Here is a 24,194-nt window from a genome sequence, read left to right as displayed (position 1 = left end):
AGGGAGAGATGCGGAGAATGGGACGAGAGAAGGAAGGATGCAATAGAGCTCCGGAGATGTCTCCCGTTACTTTCTTGGACATTTTCCAACAATCATAATATACCAGATGTACATATTTATGTGAATTGTGATGCGTCCCTTTTTGCTATTTAAATAAAAACTTGGGACTAAAGTGCTGATTTTTACTTATACATCGGAGCGGCAAACCAGCCCAAAAATATGGAAACTTACTCAATGCGGTACTCCAAAATAAAAAGTTTAGATGAAAGAGCAATTCGCGACAATTTTCGCCAGCCTGAACACATATTAAATTTCAGAATAGTGCATTGTTTTCAATAACAAGGGCAAATATGGAAAAGGAAAGAAAAGTACAAACCAATAAGTTTTTAACAATCACTTAGGCTTATTTTATTAAATGCATTCTTTTCAGAAACCAATTTCTGAACATTTGACTCCAAACATTTGACAGTCACCAAACGTGTTTTTTATTGAACAACATTAAACAAACCAACTGGCCACATGAATTATCTTTGCGAGCCGGAAGTGACCTGAGGGTTGTAGGTTGGGCACCACTACCCTAAGAGGATGTAGTTAAAATTTATATAAAAATATTTGAGAACATAATTTTCTTCTCAAAGATTTTTTTAAAAATTAAATTCAACACAAGAAGTCCTACTTATCATTAGTTTATTTATTACAGTAGAGTCACAAAAACTCGACAATTGATGTTCCAAGCAAATCCAGAAAACTCGATCACACGTTGGCAAAAAAAAAAAAAAAAAAAAAAACTGTAGCAGGCGCCCTTTTAATAACCTACAGTTTTAATATTTGGACACTTTTCGGTCTAGACTAGGTGATGTTTTCGGTAGTCTGCTGTATTATTTATTTGTTTATTTTATTTTTGAGAAATATTTTTCATTATATTGTTAAAATGCTTTTTGCAGAAATGAGCTTAAAAAAAAAATTCCATCCATTTTAAAATAAAAAAAAAATTATGTTAAAAAGTTATCTCATTTAAATATAATTCCATGAAGAACGGAGAATAGAAAAGAAAGCCAGGAGAATATTTTTACTGACCTGATCTAACTTCTGCTTTGAAGCAATCCAAATTATAGTTGCTGCATCAACAATTCCTTTGACAACAGTTGGATTTTGGAAGTTTGCTTCTCCCTCCATAGCATCCAATCTCTTGCTAAATGTACTAATATTTTCATTTGGTTTCAATGGAACAAGTCTGTTAGTTTTAACTTTTGTTGTTACGTAATGATGAATTGTTTTCATTCCTTGAACAATAAACTTGACTAAAGGAGAAAAATGTAAACACAAGTTAAAGAAAGTTATAGAAGGCCTAAAAAAAAGCAAGCCGAATGGGCAAACTTATTAATCACATTAATGGTGGCATATAGATTAGGAGGATCGGAAAGTAATGTCAAAGAAAAATGTTTAACAAGTTTTTATTTTTAATCGGTGAATTAATTACTTTTGTTATTAACATTCTTCAACCACCTAATGTGCAAATATTCCATCCCATATCAATAGAAACCAAGTGGCTTTGAAATAAAATATTCTGAGGTGGCATATTATATAGACAAATTTTAAAGATTTTGTTATAGAAACTGCTGTAGAGATTTCAGCAAAGGGGGATCAGATGGTGCAATATTGGGAAAGAATTTTCAAGTGGCTGTCATGAGAAGAGATGAGATTCTGAAACATGATTGTGAAAGACCACACTGGGGGCTAGCTGAATTTTTGTCAGGTGTTAGCACCTAGGGAGGGGAGAATTTTCCCAAAAGTCCCCACTTCTCCCCCTTGAGCTTTCCTCCCTAGCTCCCCTTAAGTATAAAATTATAGGTTTTTAAACAAACGGCTATATCTCGGTTAAATATTATTCAAATCTTCAAAACTTAACATATTTTTAATCGTTATAACATGGCAAATGAGAAAATACCTTTAAAGTTTTTATACAATCAATACTTTTTTTGCAATTTGAGCAATTACGTCATTTTTCATCATTTTCCATTTTTAATGATATAAACTTCGGGGCTTCTCACGTCTAATATTCATTTTTTTTTTTGAAAAATATGCAGCGTAGTTTTTAGAGTAGTTTCTAAGCTTTCAAAAAATATAAACATATATAGAATTATACAGTCAAATTTATGCATAGTACACGCGACAAGACGGCAAGCACCAACTTGCTAACGCACTAGAAGTTTTCTTCTTACACCAGTCAAAGATTTTTGTCGGAAGAAATTAGGGACATGCTGATTTTTTTGTCAGGTGTTAGCACCTACGGAGGGGAGTATTTTTCCAAAATTCCCCCCTCTCCCCCCCTCGAGCATTCCCCCCTAACCCCCTCAAGTATAAAATTATAGGCTTTTAAACAAACGCTTATATCTCCATTTAATATTATTTAATATTTGAGCAATCATGATTGCTTATTGCTTTCATTTGACTGTCCTTGACGTTACGGTTCCTTTTTCAGCTTGGACCAGGGCTGCAGCACCACCGTCCACTGGCAGCGGCGCGGCTGGTCCTGAGCACTGTCCACCGGAATCCACTTTTGCTGGGCGGTGGCGTTCATGTCCTACACACGCATGGTCATATACACTCCCCTACGTGCCCAGGCCCTTACACACATACACACGCCTACGTGCACACACACAACTATACACACGTAACCACCCAAGAGGAGGGACATGCTTGGGGGGGAGAGCCATTTCTAGAAACAATAACTCTAATCAGTAGGGTTTTGTCGTAACTCGTGATTGCGAAAAACATAATTTGAATTCAAAGTTTCGGAATTCAAATTAGAATTTTGAAACTTTAACGTATTTTGAATCCTTAAAATATGATAAATGAGAAATAACATTTAATTGTTTAGGGACAGGCTGTATGTTTGCCCGTAATTAGTACCAAATGAGAGGCATATTATCTCAAAAGTTCCCCTCCCCTTTTCCCCCCCCCAGTTAGTTAAATAAATTGTCAAATTATGAAACAGTTTATTTCAAATGTGTATTTTCTATTGGTTTTAGAAAACAAGGCCTAAATTTTCGATAATATCTTTAAAACAATTGAAGAAAAGTAGTAACACACGTTTTAACCTTCTGGTTAGAACAAAGCTTTGGTTACACTTTTGGGGTAGTTCAAAATGCAGTGCAATGTGTACTTAAATGTGTATTATTTTCGTTAGAAACTTTGCTTGCTTAAAACTTAAGATTCATAGAGGGGAATATTAGAACTGGCCAAGTTTTCAGATACTTTTTTTTATTGATAATTAAGAGTTATTGACAGGGTCGAAAAGGTTTTTTTAGCAGAATATCGATAAAGTTGTCAAATTCACACTTTCCTTGATTATAATTTATTTTATCGTACCACATTATAATTTTGAGCTTTTGTGCTTAACGCAGGATCTTTAATCTATTATGTAAGATAGCCACATAGCACATTTTATGGAGCAGTTGTGAATAACTACTGCAACTACATTGTTTCTAATTATGGATAAAATGTTACTGTAATCTTTGAAGGATATCCAGATCAGTCAACTACTAAAAACGAAGAGCTTTAAAGAAAAATTCATGTGCTTTGCATTTTGAGGACATCACAGTATACACGACACAAAAGAAATTTGTTTTTTAAAAAATATTAGAAACAAAAAAAAAAAAGACTGCTGTAAACAATAGTTTTAGAGCCAGGCAAAAGAAGAAGACAAGAAGTGACAGCGGAAGATGATGCTGATGTAAATCTAGTAAAATTTCCTATTCAGAAGTTTAAAAGAATGCTTGAAGGTTGTTGTCTCTGTTTATGACTCTCTCTGACTCCAAAAAAGAAAGAAATGTATTTTTTTACAAGATTATAGGTGGCAAGGAACAAGTTTGCTACAACATTAGCATTTTAATCCAGCAACATTAGAAGTCTCTTGACTGCCCCTGCAATCACTGGATGTGACACAAGACCATGCTTTTATGGTTTGGGAAAGATAAAAGCCATTGAAGTGATAAAATCTTTAACGGAAACTCAACGGCAAGCATCAACATTTTTATTAATAAATATTTCATAAGACCAACTGCTAATTGATGGAGATATTTTACTCTTGGACTTTTGAGAATGAGCATGAAGCTCGTTACTATAAGTTAATGAACCTACCCAAAAGGTAAATTTTGCAATCAAATTTTGATCCGTCAAAGTTACCTCTAACAACCGGGACATGCCAACAACATGCACTACTAGTTTACCTGCAAGTCCGGAACTGACTTAGGAACAATTTACCAACAACTGAATGGGATAGAAGTTGGAGTCAATTTAGCAAAAACAGAAAGGAAAAAAAAAACCTCCTCCTATAAAACTTTTATAAAAACTTCTGCACTAAATGTACTATTAAATCTGGTATCGGGCTCATGTAAAAGCTGACTGTGGCAAACATTGTAAGAGGGTGGGTTCAGGGTTGCCGAGAGCGACGACAGGTCCCTCCCTCCATAAAACATTTAAAAAAACTGATCTGATTCCGAGTTGAGCCCTCCTGAAGGTTGGACCCCCCAGTTTCCGACTAGGCTGACATAGCCTCTCATTGGCCCTGGGTAGGTTTACGTTCCGCACTGATGTGCGAGAACTGTGGCGGATATTTTTTGTCACATCGCATCAATTATGGACTATGATGAAGAATTAATTCATGATGAATGAGTAATACTACTCTATAAATTACCTATTTTCATTTCTTCAAAGAATTTTATTGCTTTGATTTTCGTTGATGAAAAACAAAGGAAAAAAATTAAACTAATTGAAGGTGAATGTTAGGTTTCTAATGATAATATCACAGTGAGGATCGCACATTCTCTAGTTTGTATCTGTTAGAGTTCATGGATATTTCTAAAGAGTGATGTTAAAAGTGTAAAATCACCGTTACAGGGGTTAAAAACAGTGCTTCTACTTCTGTTCAATTATTTTCAAAATAGGAGATTTTTCTTTAAAATAAATATGTTTTCTAAAATGTCCTGAACATATTAGTTTTAAAGAATTGATTTTGAAGAATAAAATGATGCAAAGTTAATGAGTTTAAAATTAAAAGTGACTGAAACATGGTCATTATTAAAAATGCTATCAAAACGAACGTTTAAGTGCGGGGGGGGGGGGGGGTAAGTAGGCACGAAAAAAACTTTGATACGTACAAGTACAGTTGGCTCTCTGTTTAACGATGGCTTTTTACGGTCCCAGATAGACCACTATAGTGTTAAAAGCATTCATATAAGGACGCTTTCTACTTAAGGACGATTTTTTGTGGTCCCTTGAAAGTCATTAAACAGAGAGTCAACTGTATTATATCGTTTGAAAAGTTAAAATATGTTTTAATATTTTTCTCCAACTGTTTTGAAATGTGATTAAAAATGTAGGCGCTGTTTTGTAAAACTAATAGAAAACACACATTTCCAGCAAATCTTTTTCGTAATTTAGCGATTTATTGAGCAAATATAATTTTTGCTGAAAAATTCAGGTAGAAGAATATATTTTTAGGAATTAAATAGTTTAATATTGATGCATTTCGAGGGAACAGTGACTAAGATATGCTCATAATCAGAAACGCGTGAAAATCCAACTGGGGGGGGGGGGTAGGGGATCAAAACGGGAGGGGGGACTTTTGAGATAATACTCCTCTCATTGGTACTACAGTTGAACCTGTCTATCTCGAATTTCACGGGATGTAAAAAAATTTCGAGATAAAGAGGTTTCGAGATTCGGAGGTTTTGAGAAACTTATTGAAATTTGAAATCTGATGACGAAAATTTTTGAATTTTATGCCAAAGACTAAACATGTGAAATATTAAAATTCTTCCGTAATAGTTTTGTTAGGTATTTATTCTACTATTTTATACTAAGCACTTCATTGCAAGTTTAAGGAATCATTTTGACAGTAATGAAATTTTAAGCATACCTTTTGCAAGCAAAATATGTAGTGTTTTATTGTTTTTCGGTGTCTGATTTTTTAGATTCAAATATCCTCTCTTGAGGTTGGCAACGGCTGAAAATCCATCTTGCCCTATTGTACATATTTAACTTGGCGGCAATTTTATTTTTCTTCATCAATGGATTGCCGTCCAAAATTTCTAGAAATTTCACTTTTTCATCATTTGAAAAAATCTTTAGCTTTCTTTTCACGCCTTTCATCTCGGTTTTCTACGCAAACACAACTTCAAGCAAGAGATAACTCACGAATCAGTACCTAAACCAGATAACAGATATTGAAACGGGTTTTAATTTGAATGACGTTAAACTACGAACTTGAAAAAGTCACCCCACATGTCAAATCTGTCAAGCCCAGCCCTCTCCTCATTGTCCCATTCTCTGCCCTCTACTCTGCTTCCGAGAAAGTGCTCGGAATGACTGTCCTTTCGTTAGTCTTCCTGAAAAAAAATAATACCTCGGTGCATTTCTCCTTTTTTTCCCCTGCCCTTGAGAATAGTGCTACTGTTTCTGTGTTTAAGGAAAGTTATTTGCTGTTTTGAAGATTGCTGAGCTTCAAATTCAAAAATGTCAGCATTGCTGAAATTCGAGATATAGAGGTATTCGGGATTTTTTTTTCGAGATAAACATGGAAATTACATTAAATTTTGGCTGAAAATACAGTGAAATTAAAAATTTTCGAGATAGACGGGTTTTCAAGATAAGCAGGTTCGAGATAGACAGGTTCGACTGTAGTTACGAACAAAAAATCACAATGTTCATAATTTCTGCCGAGAAGAACCTTTTATTGACTGGTGTAAGAAGAAAGCTTCTAGTGCGTTAGCAAGTTGGTGCTTGCCATCTTGTCACACCTTCTATGCGTAAAGTTGACTGTATAAGTCTATACATGTATATATCATTGAAAAGCTTAGAAATTGCTTTAAAAACTACGCAGCAGATTGTTTTTTCAAATAATGAATATTAGACATAAGAAGCTCCCAAGGTTACATCATTAAAAACGAGAAATGATGAAAAATGACGTAATTGCTCAAATTACAAAAAAAGTATTAATTGCATAAAAAAATTAGTGGCAATTTCTCATTCCTTGTGTTATAACGATTAAAAATATGTAAAGTTTAAAAGATTTGAATAATATTTAACGGAGATCAAGGTGTTTCTTTAAAAACCTATAATTTTATACTTAAGGGGGGCTATGGGGGAAAGCTCAAGGGGGAGAGGCGGGGACTTTTGGGAAAATTCTCCCCTCCCTAGGTGGTAACACCTGACAAAAGTTCAGCTAGTACCCAAATTTGTTCCGACATTTGGTCATTTTTGACCTTTATTGACTGCGCTATTAGCATCATTTTATGGTCCCCAGAAGAATATCAGTATTTGGCGACAATATCTCTTCAATGAAAATTAATAACAGGCAGTTTTACAAAGTAGGGAGAGTGAGCCTTATCCAAGGTACCCCAAAACAATTATCACAAATATAGTAACGTTTTAAACCACAGTAAGAATGCACAACAATTGAAATTTCCCAAAACAAACGCCAGATATTTTTTCTGGTCAAAAATACAACTACAAAACATAGACAAGAAAGAAACCGAATTAAAAAAAAGAGAAAAAAAATATATAATCTACTCGAACGCACTTTACAAGGTCAGTTATAATAGTGAAATCAGTGCAACATGGAGTAAGTGTGGTGGGTGAGGCAACCAAAGTGTGATTACTTTTTTTTTTCTGGGACCCTATTCAGCAGTGTGATCTTACATAATCATGCTTCAGAATCACATTTCTGCAGTTGACAATCACTTACATTTCTCCCCAACATTGCTCCATATGATTTTCCTTTATTCCAATCTCTACAACACGTTCTATGTAAGAAAATCTTGAAAATTTGATACCTAATATGCTACCTCCAGGTATTTTGCTTCAAAATCAATTGATTTTCATCAATATGGAGTTAAAAATTAGCACATTAGTTGAACACAGTGGGTATAGTTATATAGAAAGTTAAATTTTTAGAAAGGGCTAATACCATGGTTTGTTATTTGCTACCATAGATGAACACAACAAAAGGAAAATTAAATCCAATTAATCAGCAGCTATTATTATTATTACTTTTAATCAACTACATTTATATATTTAACTTTCAAAATCAATGTTTTTTTTTAAATACAAAAACTGAAGAATCATCCATAATAAATTAAAACAATGGCCTGAGCCTTGATAGCTAAGAAATTGATAATATGTGATTTAATGGTAGTGTTGACCAGGCTTATACAGAACAAAGAATATTTAGATTAAGCAACATATTTCTGCAACATAGATCTTGGGAAAAGTATTAGCTTACAACTTGAGTAAAGGGAAAATAATATAATAAGAAATTAAGTAATTATCAGCAAACAATAAAAATCACTTAAAAAAAAAATGCTATGATAGTGTATTTTACTCACATAAAAGTAGAAAAGAGGACTTTAAAAAATTACCTGCATTTTCAAGACTAATGTAAGACGTTATATATCGAAAGAAAACTCGAGAAGCTGCATGATTAGTTTTAATCAGCTGAATACACCTAAACATGCATTCATCAAATTCAGTATTTTTGGGAAAGTAACTGTTGCTAAGTAAATTTACAATTGCTTTGGAAACAGCATGGCAGTCATCTTCCAAACGTATTAAGAGGTGATCTGGTTCAACAATGTTGAAATACTGAAAGGAAGTTCAGAAATTGAGTTTTAGTATTGTACTTAAGAAATATATAAAAAATATTAATTAATTAAGAATAGCATTTGCATGCAATATAGTTTTGAATAGAAAATAACAAAATCAATTTACAAGACACACTACTAAATTGCAGCTGTTACAATTATGCAAAAAGGTAATTCGTTTAAACATAGCTTTGACAAAATTATGAATTTTTGATAATTACTTTGCCTTTTTGTGTAAACTACTGTTTGATCTTTTCGTATATACTTCACATTAACAGTTATTTATGCAGAGCTCCAACTTTTGAAAATCCAAATTAATTGTATAACAGCTTGTGGTTGATAGAAAATGCAAGTGGGTAGAGATACTGCTGCAGATGGGAAAAAAATATTTGGGGGAACACACACTTTACGGTGTCAATCAAGTTACATTATATTGGAATTATTTCTCTGATAAAAAACAAATATTTTAGGGAAGAGCGCCTCCTTTCATCTACAACGGCAATGGGTGGAGGGTAATAAAAACCATATTAGGTATACATTACTTAAGCCAATTTTTAGAATTATTGCTGAACAGTATAAAAAGCCAATGATATTTAATGGAGTAATAAAATTTAAATTTTTTGGTGAAGATGTTAACATGCTCCTTTTTTTATTCCTTATTCCGTCAGCTACCCAAACTAATGGATTAATTATTATAAAGTATTATTCAAAACATACACCACAAGTACAGCACGACTTGATTATAATCTTTCTAAAGCAATGTAAAATGAACTTGTTATATAAGCAGTACATGCTCATTAAGTTTTTGCATCTTCAAATCCTGTAGTCCGTTGCTAGCAGTCAACATGGGTGTTAACTTCATGGGGGCTTTCCTCCCCTTTAGAATTATGTTTCAGTTATGGATTAAGTGCTGCCATCTTTTGAGGCCAAAGTCAATTTCCTCTCTATACAGGGTCCACTTTTACAAAACCATTACTTCCTGCCTAAAATCCATACTTGCCATGCAAAATAGGGCTTTGGTCTTCCAAGTGACATTAATAAACATAACAAAATGAATGTACATTTTTTTTTCTAAAAAGCATTAATCCATTTCGAATTGATTGAGAAATAAATAATTACTATTTTTTAAATAAAGTTGAAATTTTCAACTAATAATATGGTAGTAGAAGTAGAAAACTAAAACTTAACTAGTTTTACATGACCTTGAATGTAAAATGTAGAAAAGAAAATAATAATTTTAGTTTAAAAGACTATTTTAAGGCTCAGTTTCTATAAATGTAATTTGAATTGAAAGCCCATCATAATTACCTTGAAATAATATTTCATCAACAAACTTACACAAGAACATAAACTCCAACTTTCACCATTTAGATTTTATATGATCATAGATGTATTGATGTGTGTGGAACTGAATAACTGTATAGCAACATGCACACACACACACACACAAAAAATAGGGGGGGGGGGAGATGAAACATGAGTCATTAGCAGACATCTCTAACAAATAACTGTCAAAAAATTGTAAAATTAAACAAAAAGTTATATATTTAACTTTAAGTTATAATTTAAAATGCAAAAGTGTTGCACCTTTAAAAACAATAGTTTTAATTTTATCACCACAATACCTTTTTTACAAATATGTATAATGTACAAATAATTCTTTTATTTATTTAGTTATTTTAATCATATATATATATACATATTTTTACATATCTTTTTCTTTTTTCTCCTTCTTGATGACAACGGCAGAAATTTTGTAAAAATATAAATATCCTGAAACTTGTATACCACTTAGTTTCAAGTTGTGCAGATTTGGAATACTATCACATAGCATTGGATTTCTGATCAAAGTCTCATCAGTTTCAAGAATTTCATAACTTACATTCAGTTCTCTAAAATGTTACTTTTTACACTGAAAATTGCTAAGTGTATAACATTTAATGATTTTATACAATAGTTTGAATAGAGAAAATTTAAAGCAATATTTCTTTACTTAAATATAAAAAGCTTGTCATCAGAAAAAATTTCTGAACATAAAATAGTTATGAATTTTTTTTTTTTTAAATATATGATTGACAATTAATTTCTACGTACCTTTATGGAAGAAATTCGTTTCACACGCATGAGAACTTGGCAGAAAGCGACACGTACAGTATCTGACACATCATGAAATAAGCCATGAAATTTCGGCAAAATCCGTTGCAAAGTAGGATATGTTAAAGGATTTTCCATAAGAACTTTAATGCCCTAAATTAGGAAGCAAAAGAACTTGCTTTTATTATGATGAACTAATACTTATATTTTATTTAAAATATTTTTTTTTCACAGAAATTTGAAAAAAAAAAAAAAAAAAAAAACATATGTAACAGCACACAAAATATTTTATTATTAGTATTACAAATTTTTCAATTTCCAGATGTTGTTATGATATTACAATTTTAATTGACACATTGCAAGTGATTAAAAAAATAAATAATAGTAAATAATAGTAGCGCGATTGGCGCCAAAATTGAGCCAACGCTTGTTTACACATGGATTCACATTTATTCCAAATTTCAACCAGAACGTAGCATTACTTCTTGAGATATGGCACTCACAATGGGGAAAAAAGAACGTTTGATTGCGCCACCCCCATTTGAGATATTGACACCAAAATTGAATCAGCACCTGTTCCTGTTAGGGGCAACATATGGACTAAATTTTGTTTGATTCCGCCAGTTACTTCTTGGGTAATAGTAGGCACGCATAACTCAAGAAACGTCCCATTGCTCCACCCCAATTGGAGGAATTCGCACCAAAAACCAATGGGCACAAGTTCACATAGGGGCACATATGTGTACCAAATCTCGTTCGATTTCATGCAATAGTTTTTTTGTAGAGCGGCCACAAAAAACTGGTCACACACATGGTATACGCCCAAAATGTCGCGGCCAAAATGTCGCCGGCCCAAAATGTCGCCAGTCCAAAATGCCGCCGGTCCACAATGTCGCCAGTCCAAAATGTCGCCAGTCCAAAATGTCGCCAGTCCAAAATGTCGCCGGTCCAAAATGTCGCCGGCCCAAAATGTCGCCAGTACAAAATGTCGCCGGCCCAAAATGTCGCCGGTCCACAATGTTGCCGGCCCAAAATGTCGCCGGTCCAAAATGTCACCGGTCCAAAATGTCGCCGGTCCAAAATGTTGCCGGCCTAAAATTCGCTAGTTCAATTTGTACGAAAAATTTAAATGTACGTCGATACTTTCCAGCATAAAAGTTGCGAAAGAATATTAATTGCCTTTCAAAGTAAGTTCCTTCAAAAATTCCAAACGTTTTCTCCTGTCTTAATTCGTAAACATCAGATTAATTCCAGAAAATTAATAGTTTTCAGAAAAACATAAGTTTTTCTGTATACTATTACAAACGTAAACATGTGAAAGGCTGCTGCAACGGAATTCTCTTTCTCGTTTAATCTGATTAATAATAATACTCAAGATGTAACATAAAGGATCAAGATGTAACGCAAGGATTCAGACAAAAAATTGGTATGGAAGTAAAACTTAACTGTTCTAAACGCGAATGAAAGAATAGTGAGGTGCAATTTGAATATGGCAAGAGAATAGGCGGTTTGTATTTTTTGGCGTAATGAAGTAAAAACAAATAACTCCTTCACTCTAGCATATTATTACGGTAGCGACAGGTCAGTCATTTAGGGGATCAGGCGGAATGGCCCCCGACTTTGAATTTTTTTTTATATACAAGTGGGAGTGGTTTTTATAGCAATCCTTTGAAATTTGCATTGGTTATACATACGCCCGTTATCCTCCCTCTCCCCTTTCACTGGAAAAATTCGAAATCACGGGCCAGGGTGGAAATAAAGTAGAAAAGTATCTTAATGAAATTTAATTTTCTCATAGATTTATCAACATTACCCTAAGAACTGTAAAAAAAAAAAAAAAACTACGTTTTCAGTGAGATATACGTTGGTTAAAGTAAGATCAAAACTGCCGTGGGAACTCCCATCTCTTATGAGTAAAATTCTGAAATTACGTCGAAATGCTCATCGTCAAATCTTTTGAAATCAATGAAACCCGTAACTGCTAAAACAGGTGTCTTTCACTCAGATTTTTGAAAAACGACTCTACGCGATGACAAATATTTTCAATTCTCAACATTCATGAAATTTATATAGTCGACAGAACATCAAGGGACAATTTCAGAACAGCTATTTTATTGAAGGTTTTCAAGAGGATACTTTCATGCATGCGAAGTAGCGCTTGTCAGCTAATCACATTTTCCAATTTTAAATAGAAAAGAAAAAATTTCATAATGTAGGGTGAAATAACTGATGTCAATGAGATTATTCAGATCAATTTTGACCTGGACTTATTTTTAAAATGAGTTTCAAAAAGCAATAGTTCCAGCTCAATATAGCTTGGTAATTCAGAAAGAAAAGAATATTGATAATAATAATAATAAACAAATAAGTTTTTCTCTCTCAGAAAAAATTGCTGTTTTAATTAGTGAATTTTTACTACGCAAATTGTATAAGAATGCAAACTCAGTTTTTATTTAACACCCACGCTAGTTAAAGTGCTACAAAAATGAGAGGAATACACGGCTAATTTAGATTTTATTGACATCATGCTCAACCTCTCATATATAAATTCAGTATATTTTTCATTGTTTATTTAATTACACTGACTCACGTAAACGATTACGAAACTCAACTTAGAACGAAAATAAGGATTGTTTTTGTTTAATTTCACTTGTATACTACATTTTTGTATGAATCCTTGCATTACTTCTTGAGATATAGCAGTCACATAAAACGATAAAAATTATTCTGTGATCCATCCTTTTGGGATGACTGAAGCCAAAAATAAATGAGCAACTCGCCCTTTAAGATATACCTGTAGACCAAATTTTGTCTTAACCCTTGTACAGTAGACCCTCGTTTTACGCGGGGTTATGTTCCACGGAAATGCTGCGTAAATCGAAACCGCGTAAATTGAGACCTAATATTAGTGTCAAAATAGGAATTAGGTTCCGTAGATTAAAAAAAATACTTCATTCTAGTGATGACTAATTGTATAATAAGTTTAATGTGTACTTATATCAATTTTTATGCACAATATGCATAAAGAAAACAAACTAATTTCGTGTTCTGTGAAGAAGAGCTGACTATGATAGTTTTTTGGTAGTCATTAAGAATTTTTCCTCCAATTCTTTGCTTAGCATTAACTCATCCATGATCACTTGCGTCATTTCCATGATAGAATCTTCTTTCACTAGCAAATCAGAAAGATCATTCCTATTGTCTACGGATGGTTCGAAAATTTTCAATGTGAGCGTTTTTGGTTGTGTGTCACCGGAGTCTGTATCCGCGTTGGTTTTGACCTCCTTTGTCACTCCTAAAAGCTCTTCTTCCAGTGAGTTCTGAACTGTGTGAGTTTAATCACTTTACTTCTGATGGAAAAAGCTCTGGAACCAATCGCATAAAATGTCTCCAAGGACCCAAGTTCGATTATTAGCACGCCAAAATGCAGTTAGTTACGTGTAATCTGCAATCTTTAGGAGCTTGGGTTTTGAAAGAGAGGAAAATGTTACCTGTTTGCATTGCCGCATCTGCGTAAAACCGAAACTCATCTGTGTAAATAAAATAAAGGTGTCAAATCTTCAACCGCGTATAATCGAAACCGCGTAAAATAAACCCGCTGAAAACGAGGGTCTACTGTATTACTTTTTGAGATATATCAATCACAGACAATAAAAAAGAAAGGAAAAACATTCGATTGCTCCATCCTCTGGTGTTATTGAGCCCAAAATCTGTCCCCCTGCTGCTTCCTAACATTTTATTTGATTCCATTCATCATTTTTTGAGCAATGACAGTCACGCATATCGATGAAAACGTTCAGTTACTCCACTATCTTGAACGAATTGACGCAAAAAACCACGCAGCCCTAAATCATATATGGGTACTTGCGGGTATCGTTCGAATTCTTACTACAGGTTTTGACTTAGAATGTCCCCAAAAAATCGGTCACATACAAACGCACACTATTCTTGAAGAAAAGTTTAAAATAATTTAGCAAACGTCAGAACTGAACGCCGTCAGAACGTTTTACAGTTGGTAGATAGCGAGTCACAAGAAATAAGATAACGTAACGCTTGTATTCTATTTGTTTGTGAAAAACAGCCGAGAGTTGCGAATCAAAACGGAATAAACTTTTTAGAATTTATCATGAAACTCAGTTAGTCCAGTCCCATTTTTAACGAAGACATTCATTAAAGGCAGTAACCATTTATTCTGCATATTTGGTGTTAAACATCATTTTTGTACATTTAAATTTTTCTTACCAACTGAATAAACGAATTTTGCATCTACGACATTTTGGACAGGCGACATTTTGGCCCGGCGACATCTTGGCCCGACGACATTTTGGACAGGCGAGGTTTTAGCCCGGCGACATATTGGATCGGCAATATTTTGGCCCGGCGACATTTTGGACCGGCGACATTTTGGGCCGACGACATTTTGGATCGCCGACATTTTGGACAGGCGACATTTTGGATCGGCGACATTTTGGATCGGCGACATTTTGGACCGGCGACATTTCGGCCCGGCGACATTTTGGGCCGGCGACTTTTTGGGCCGGCGACTTTTTGGGCCGGCGACATTTTGGACCGGCGACATTTTGGACCAGCGACATTTTGGACAGGCGACATTTTGGACCGGCGACATTTTGGAACGGCGACATTTTGGACGCGACATTTTGTCCCGCGACATTTCGGTGGCGACATTTTGACCCCAAACCCACACACATACGTGACACGCACACACACATGGACACACAGACACACATTTTCCAAAAATGGTCGAAATGGGCTCGGCACACCTTAAAACGTTCAAATCCGTCAAAATTCGAAAATTGAAAATTTGCACAAATCCAATACTTTCTTTATATACAGTGAAACCTCAATAAGTAGTCAACCGGTTAAATGGTCACTCCGTTTAAGTGGTCGTTTTTCTTTGGTCCCGACAAGGTCTTATTCACAGTAATGTAAAATGACCCTCCTTTACTGGTCACCAAATTTAATTTTACCCACTTAACTAGTCACTCAAAAGTTGTTTTCTAAAATTACTTTTCCTTATCGGATCTTAGAAAATAGTGTCCGACTTAGTTGAAAGGCTGTTTGATATTCATTTTTCTTTGAAATCTCAATCCTCGGTTCTGGTCATTGAAATCATAATTCTTGCTGTGACTCTGCCAAGTGCCGAGAATATGAATCTAATTCCTTCCAGCAAGACAGACAAAATCTAATACCTGGAGAAAGTCAGTATTTAACATCCGTTCACAAGGAACAACAAACACAAAATTTAAAGCTTGATGAATGTTAGAAGAGATAGTTATTTTCCGTACGTAACAACTTCATCAGTCAGCATTGAAGGATTGCATTAATGTACCATAATTACATTAAAGTAAGTTGTTGTTATTAAGTAATGTGTTAGTAAGAGAAAACAAAACAAAGTAACTATCATTAGTATTTTTCCCCCTTTTAAAATCCCCACTAATTTATAAAAATTTATTACATAAGTTATTGTTTTTCTCACAGAATTCTTTTGCTACTCATGAATATTTGTAAGGCTTTTTTTTTCTTCCTTAATTTCCCACTCCACATAAGTAGTCACTCCGCATAAGTGGTCAAAAATTTTTGGTCCCTTGAGTGATGACTTAACGAGGTTTTACTGTATTAGACATAGAAGAAAGTAAAAAGAGGAAATTACGCAGCTTAAAATGTGGACATATATTTTTCTTCATATTATGTAAAATTATATCATATCGGTATTATACTGCCTTTTAAATATTAATAGAGTTTTTTTTTTTTACTTGAGTAGAAGAGCTACACATCTATATAAATAAAACAGAGGATATATGTGTACATTCCCTATACTGCCCTCCTAAGCCTAATGGGGTATCTTAAGAGAGAGTATTTTTCGGTAAATCGACATTTCATAAAATTGAATTTCGCACACTTTTTTTTAACGTAAAACTTTAACTACAGACATTTACACTGAGAAAATTGAGATACTGCTTTTTAGTTTTGGAAATAATATTTTTGAGATGTGTCAAATTTTGTTAGTGATTTTTGAAAGTTCGCAACCAAATTTGGCGGGAAGGTAATTGGCATTGGGCACCCAAGAAGGAACGTTGTGTGTGTGTGTGTGGGGGGGGGGGGGGTCAAACGTGAAGAAAGTACCGAATTGTTCAAATTTTAATTTTTAAGGACCGAAAATGGCCTTAAATGGCTCTTTATAGGATTTCAGGATTTTAGTTGTATTTATGGGAGGGTTGCGTTTAATCTATTCAGGAATTTTTGATTTGCCATTTTCTTTCTTTGAGAATGATTATTTTGATGGGGAAACGTCATTTGACATGACTTTAATTTTCGAGGTAGACCATGCGAAGCCGGCCAATGCAGCTAGTTAATAAATAAAATAAGCTTGCATTAATTTAAGGTCTTGACAGATATTTCAATTCCATTTACCACTTTCAATTTGCCACAGCCGCCCAAAAGTCAGGAGAAATTACTTTTGTGACATTTAATGCTAGAAAACTCCCATTTCATTAAGCACTTAATACAAGCTGAATCATTAGACACCATCTTTACAGAACAACATTACATACTTTGACATTGAAAAGATTCAGCTCTCTGTAGCACAATTTCATCAAAGTAGTAACTAATTTTTTTTGAAAAATTTAAACTTGCAAAAAAATATTTAAATGATGAATTGCATAAAAACAATTAAAATTAATTCTTGCGTTAGTCAAACTTCAAGTTCATGGTAGAAGAATTAATAAATATTATTTTTAAGAAAAAGTTTTCATTATTGAAATATGTTAAAAGAATATTTTTATTGTTTGCATTTGTACTATCAAAAATAAGGAATACAATAGGATTGGGAAAGACTTCAGAACTTGTCTTTTTATTGGAGGCTTTTAATTAAAATTATTTTTATATAAAGAAATTGTATTCCTAAATGCATTAAACCAGGAGAAATAATGTTTACAATGAAAAACGTAATGCTTTTCTTAAAGCCTATTTGCGCTATTGTATAAATGTACGTATCAAGTAATTATTTCATGATCTGTAACTTATGTATGTATAAACTGTATGATCTGTAACTTATGTATGTATAATGTAATATGTGTGTATAAACTTTTGACTTTCTAAGATATGCAATGCATATGACACTTGTGATTCATTTGTAGGTACTGCAAAATACTTTCTATGCTAAAGGATATGGAAGAGTACATGGTTTTACTTTTATTTACTTATTTATCCTAGAAAGCTATAAGTATGAGGAAATTAATTTACATGATTTCATTCTAAGTTATTAATAATTTGCCATGTCTTAACCCTCAGAGTAAATTATGTCTTTCATTATTTATTTACACCAAGGTCTAGTTATGGTATTCTTTTAGTAGTTACAGATTTTCAAACAATATTTCCCCTATGAAAATTTCTACTTATGAGGATCCAAAATTTGGTTTTAAAAGCTTACTAATAAGATTTCGGGATCAAAAGAACAACTTGTAGCTGCCTCATTTATTCATGAAATTCCAAACATTTTAACAGGCTGTAAAGCCTAAACCATTTAAGATTCATCATAAATATTTTTTACTTTCTTAAATACATTTAAAAAAAGTAACCATGCCAAGTTTCAATAAAATTCGAGATAGCGGTTGCCAAGTCATTTTTTGATTGATTTTAGCATTTTTTCTAAAATAAATTAAGGAAATAAAAATATTATTGAAATGTTGAATGAAATAAGCAAACATAAAGTAGCACATAGTAAAAACCATTTAACATTAAAAATGATTAAAATATTTGCAGGATGCAAAAAGATTGAAATCTCAAACGAGGCATGCAACTTTCGGCACAGCATGTGTTCGACGGCATTGGCACGACTCAAAAACATACGTTTTTGGCAGATATCGCTGAAGATAAAGATTCGAAGGGGAAAAATAGAAATAACAAGAAAACGGGGACCAAAAATTAAGAAAAATCGGAATCTTGTCTGATTTTTGAGAAAGATAAGAGCGCTATAAGTCCTAAGAGAGGCAAAAAAGCCAACAGAAAAAGCCGTACAACTCTCAACCCTGTAAAACCAAAACAAAACCTAGTTTAAACAAAAAAAAAAAAAAAAAACAAGTTATTTGGATTTTTTTTTTTTTTTGCAAAAAAACAAAAAACGTTTTTTTTCTTTTTTTTTTTTTTTGCAAAAAAAAAAAAAAAAAACTTTTTTTTACCAACCCAGATTTGGCAGAGTTACTAACATTTTTGCAAAGATCCCTAGCAAGTTGTACGACGATATCGTAAAACTATCGATACTATAACGCTATGTTAAGGAAACACGATATTCTACGATGTCCAATAAGGCACAGGATATCGCACACTAAACAACATTGTGACGAAGCAGTAAAGACAATATCTCCGCATTATTAGTTTACCGATATCTTCCTATATCGTTTATGCGGCATTGTGAGGATATCGTAGCCTACAATTTTGATATCCCTACATCGCTTCACGTTGTCTCGCTGACAAAGTGACCAATATATGCCGTGTTTGAAATTTGGCTTTTAAATCTCTTTCACAACCTAAAAATCAAGGAAATAAAAGAAAAAATACAAAAAGCGGAAAGCCACATTATCTACGGAAGATTTTCATCCCTGTGTTTCTGAGAATTTGAATTATTTAAGAACTTTTATGTGATTGTTATATTTGTACCTCAGAGCCAGAAGGATGTAAATCATACTATGGTAATTTTACAGGAGAGATGAAGAACTGTTTTCTGGTGCATGCAAAGGATAGGACGTACATACACTCTTTCAACCCTGATAAAAAATGTAAAAGGTTTTTTTTTAAAAGGACTACGCTCACATGGCTCTATACGAAATAGGCTTCTACATACAATGCACTAATAAATAGAAAATCACTATTTTCAGACTTACGTCTTTCTGGCTCTGAAGTAGATATTATTTGTCAAGTATTACATATTTTAGGTGTCAACAGGGGCGGCATTTCAGCATTTCATTTGGGGGGTTGAGATTCTTAAATATGTACTACCACAGTGCGGTACCAACTACACATTAGCTAACAGGAAGTGGTCATAAAATCGGTTTAATATGAATAAAAATTAGTGTTTAGAAATAATTAAATTTTGATTCACTTTCTAATAAGTTATACAAAAGATCTTGATACTAAAGTTTTTATACCTTTTGGAAAAGTTTTAATGCATGATTTTTGGAATTCGGAAGAGCAGGGAATCGTGTTACTAATCTATCAGTGCCCAGTGTCGTGCTGTTTTGCCAGTACAGCTAAATATAAAAGATGGTGGAAAAGCTCATGCCCTTTAGCATGTATGACTTCGTTTGAATATTTTGCCCATTGTGCTTCGAAAATAATTCTCTAACCTCCTGAGACATAAAAAATCTTTCTCTACTAGCTGAGATAATTGAAATAACAAAGTGATGTATGAAAACACTTTTTATATCTTGCTCTTCAAAATCACCCAGGGCAACTTCAAAAATTGTGAGTTGCTTAATTTTTCATCAGTGAATAATCTAGTCTCGTCGGCGCTCTCAGCTTCAATGAGATGTCATCTGCCTCCAGCTCTGTTATTCACTATTCAAGACTGATGAGTCCATAACAAGGACGAAACTGCAGTCTCTGGATGTGATAACCAGTCTGTCGCTATATTGCTTGTAATTTTTCATGCCTTGTGCTAAAAATTTTACTCATAACTGAAACATTTTATTTTTCGTTTCAAAATCCAATCCAGATAATACAGAGCCATCCATACAGAAAAATAATTATCATTAAATCTTGTGTCAATTTCATTCGAAACTGAATCTATTACTTCATACAAAATTTAAAAAATCAATATTTGACTTCACATCATCATGTGGAATTTTTTCTTTTTCTTCTTTTTTTTTTTTAAGTTTCACGCTTGATTGAAAAACACATCTATGTAAAATCTATTTTCTGTTTCAATTGTAAATTGAACTATGGTAGTGTGGTGCACAGATCAGCTGTAGATTGAACTGTGGCTTGAATAGTTAGAAAATTAAGGGTAACGGATTGAAGATGTTTTTATAGAGTAAAGTATTTTTCAAAAACTTTCCTCAGTACAAAAAAAATTGAATAAAAATTCAAACGAAGTCGCTAAAAGGCATGAGCTTTTTCATCATTGAAAGAATCGTTTTGTAATAATTCTTCCAGTCGTCAAATCACTGCTTTGAAGTTATAGAGAAATAATTTTATGATTTTAACTCTTGAAGACCATTTTGTGTCACTCCGAACTTGCATAATTATACGCATAACAGGTATTTGTTAGTATGTTTTGTTTTTTTTTTTTAAATTCAATAATCACATGCATTTTTAAGAAGTTTTTTTGAAAGCATATAATGCATTGAGCAGCTGAAACGTGTTTCTAGCAGAAGAAAGCGGTGGACACTCATTAAATAAATATACATTAAAAAATGAGCGTAAAGTGAATGTAAAATATCAAGAAATTTTCTTGTGAAAACCATGCAGCCACACCACTTTGCACGAGCCTGTCATATTGGACATACCATCGTTACACTGGGCACACAAGTATGAAATATTTAGCCTATATGAGAAAATGTCTTCTTTAGTTAATGAAATTAACCATGGTTCTCTATCAGTTTTCTCTGTTCTGAAAAGGCCAGAAAATACTTCAAGAATTCCTAAGTCATTATCCAAATAACGAAAAACACTTTTTATAGTCTGGGAATGTGTCAAGTTTCATCAAATAGTTACTGAGAACCAGCGAGATTTCTTTTAATGAACATTGATTTCTGACTTACATAAATTGAATTCACCCATTTTCTATCATTCAACGCAAAAAATTTGGGGGTGCGACCGCCCCTTCTTGACCCCTTTATTTGCCGCCCCTGGGTGTCAAGTCATCTTCTACTTAGGAAAATGTGTATCTCACATAACTTATTCTTAATTGTATTTGAATACAAATTCAATTTGTTCTGCTTAGTACGGCTATTTGGAAAATTAAGTTAAGGTGGATCTTAGAGCTTAGACATTCCTTATCAGAGTGTCTATAATTTAAATTAATATATTAAATTTTTTTCTCTTTAGCTCTCTTGAAAACTCTAAACTTCACTACTTCTACTCTTTTCTTTGTCAAAGTTAACTTGCTTCTTTATTTTTAATTTTAGCCGTAAGGTCCTTGCTTAACCATTTGCACTCCCTTTTGTTACCTCAAAACAAGTCTAAAACATTTTCTGCAGTCTGCACTACAGCAATTTTGGTACCCTGGGCATTGTTCTTCAGCAAGATTTCCAACATATTAATTGGAATTTAAAACATTTACAAAAACATTTTAATAAAATGAACATGCACTACACAGTTATACAGAATCAAGGGAATAACATACTGCTTTCATTTTCTCTTTTGTTTTAAAAGTTCTTAAGATTAATTAAGGAAAAGATATTTAGCAAAATATGAAGAAAAACGTACCTTAGCAACTGCACATCTAACCTCAGCTGAAGAGGAATCATAGCAAAGGTCTTCAATAATAATCTTAAAGTAAGTCTTCAAAATCTGACAGAAGACATTCATTTTAATAATATTAGAGAAAAAAAACACATAATACTTTTATTGAATAAAATTGTACAGAAAAAGTAGGTTTGATTTAACAGATAACTTTATGACTACAACTTTAAATCAGATTTTAAACACAATAAAGAATATCAGAACAGAAATGCAATGCGTATTTATGCACAACTCACTATCCGGTCAATTAGATAAACATTTAGTCAAATGCAGGATCTAATATTTATATTTCACAATTAAAACTATAGTAATTATAAAAACAAGATGTTTGTATGATATAGTGTACTATATCATACAAACTATGATACTTTAACAATAAATATTTCTGCCAAAAACCAAATACTGTCAGCCTTGCTTAATAAGGTAATGGATAAACAAATAGCTTGCTTACAAGAATAAACCTTCCAGAACTATTTCCCCATAGACGCAATATTAAATATCCCTGCTTAATTCAATAATTTCCCTGAATATTCCAATTACACTTGCCTGCTTTTGCAAAAACTATTACTTAGTAAGTTTTTTAAAAATAATAATAAATCAATAAATATTTTTAAAAAAAAGCTGATAAATTTCTTTTGTTTTGAAGATGCTGAACAGCCATTTCACAATATTTTCCAAATATAGAGTCTGCAACACGGCACTTTTTTTGACATAACTATTTGATTTATTGTTTTATTAGAATATAATTTTATTTTGATTTGCCCTACCAGCACACAAACTCAAAATGAAATAATATGCTAATCAAACAGTAAATTTAATAGTTATAGCAAAAAAAAAAAGTGCCATGTTGCAGACTCTACAGTTGGACAAAATACTGCGAAATGGCCATGGGAGCAAAAAATGGAGTGTTCCGTAAAGCTTTTGAATGTGAAGGTGACACTTCTCGAAGCAAAAACAACCAAAATATAGTCCCTTGGCCAGCGAACAATAGGCACTATGAAAATCTAAGTGGGGATTATAACATTTGTTATAATTTGAAAAAAGGTGTTCCCAAAGCACACAAAAATGTTCTCAAAGTACTTTGCGCAAGCAATCTCCCATTGTTGGCTTAGTCAAAAAGAAAAAAAAAAAAGAGGGAGGGGGGAGGGTAAAGTGTGATACCTAGGTGTATGACCCCGGATATAACAATCCACCTATTGTAGCGAACCTTTTCATTGGTCCCAACTGAACACCTCTGTATTTGATATATTTTCAAATGCTTGTAATGAACTCTAAAAGATGTTGAATCAGCCTTAGCGATCCAAATTTTTTTAAAGTTTCAGTTTTTCATAGCCCTTGTCCCAGTTATGTTCCTTACCTTACCAATTTTTTCATAGGCCATGTTTACCAACAGTTACCCTTTTTTCACCAGAATACTACTGTCCAAACCACACTCCTCACATATTAATTCTCTGATGTTATTTTATTGTGAACTTTACACTGACCATAACTAAATCAAGGAAGCAAAAAAAAAAAAAAATCGATGGATTAAGTTAAATATATTCTGATATTGGCATGCTGCGAGTCTATTTTCAATTTACAAGGGATTTTTCCTTCTTAAATTTACTCTAGTCACTATTTGGTAGAATTGTAATTCTAAGGCAGCTTTCAGTGTTTTAAGCAAATTTTTTACAACAGAAACCTAGATAAATAAGTTGTAGATTTGTTTACAATAATTGACAGAAAAAACAACAATACTGACATAAAAGCTCTTGCAAAGAAATATAACATTTTCTTTCCCATAGTATGGATAAATAAAAAGATACATTTCAATTGTTTGTAAATTACTGAATATAATAGTTAATACTAATATTTAACAAAATGTTATAATTTTTCACTTATAAATTGTGTAATAAAGACATTCATTATAGAAGTATCTCAGGAAGTGAGGACTTATTTTCGAAAAATCGGATGTAGCAAACCCTAGGTTATAGT

The 24,194-nt window shown here is 33.0% G+C and overlaps 1 protein-coding gene across 1 annotated transcript in view; it reads right to left on the bottom strand.

The window, feature by feature from the left end:
- Positions 1 to 24,194, bottom strand: part of LOC129227003 (condensin-2 complex subunit G2-like) — a gene marked incomplete in the record, with an annotated part of 107,061 nt that overhangs the window by 57,917 nt on the left and 24,950 nt on the right. Inside the window, 4 exon segments of the mRNA XM_054861630.1 lie at positions 1,078 to 1,301; positions 8,424 to 8,646; positions 10,740 to 10,892; positions 22,185 to 22,268. Coding sequence (XP_054717605.1) covers positions 1,078 to 1,301; positions 8,424 to 8,646; positions 10,740 to 10,892; positions 22,185 to 22,268 — 684 coding nt within the window.

Source organism: Uloborus diversus, chromosome 7, assembly GCF_026930045.1.
Source record: "Uloborus diversus isolate 005 chromosome 7, Udiv.v.3.1, whole genome shotgun sequence".
Lineage (NCBI taxonomy): Eukaryota > Metazoa > Arthropoda > Arachnida > Araneae > Uloboridae > Uloborus > Uloborus diversus.
Note: the sequence above shows the minus strand (reverse complement) of the source record. Positions and strands in the feature narration are given on the sequence as shown.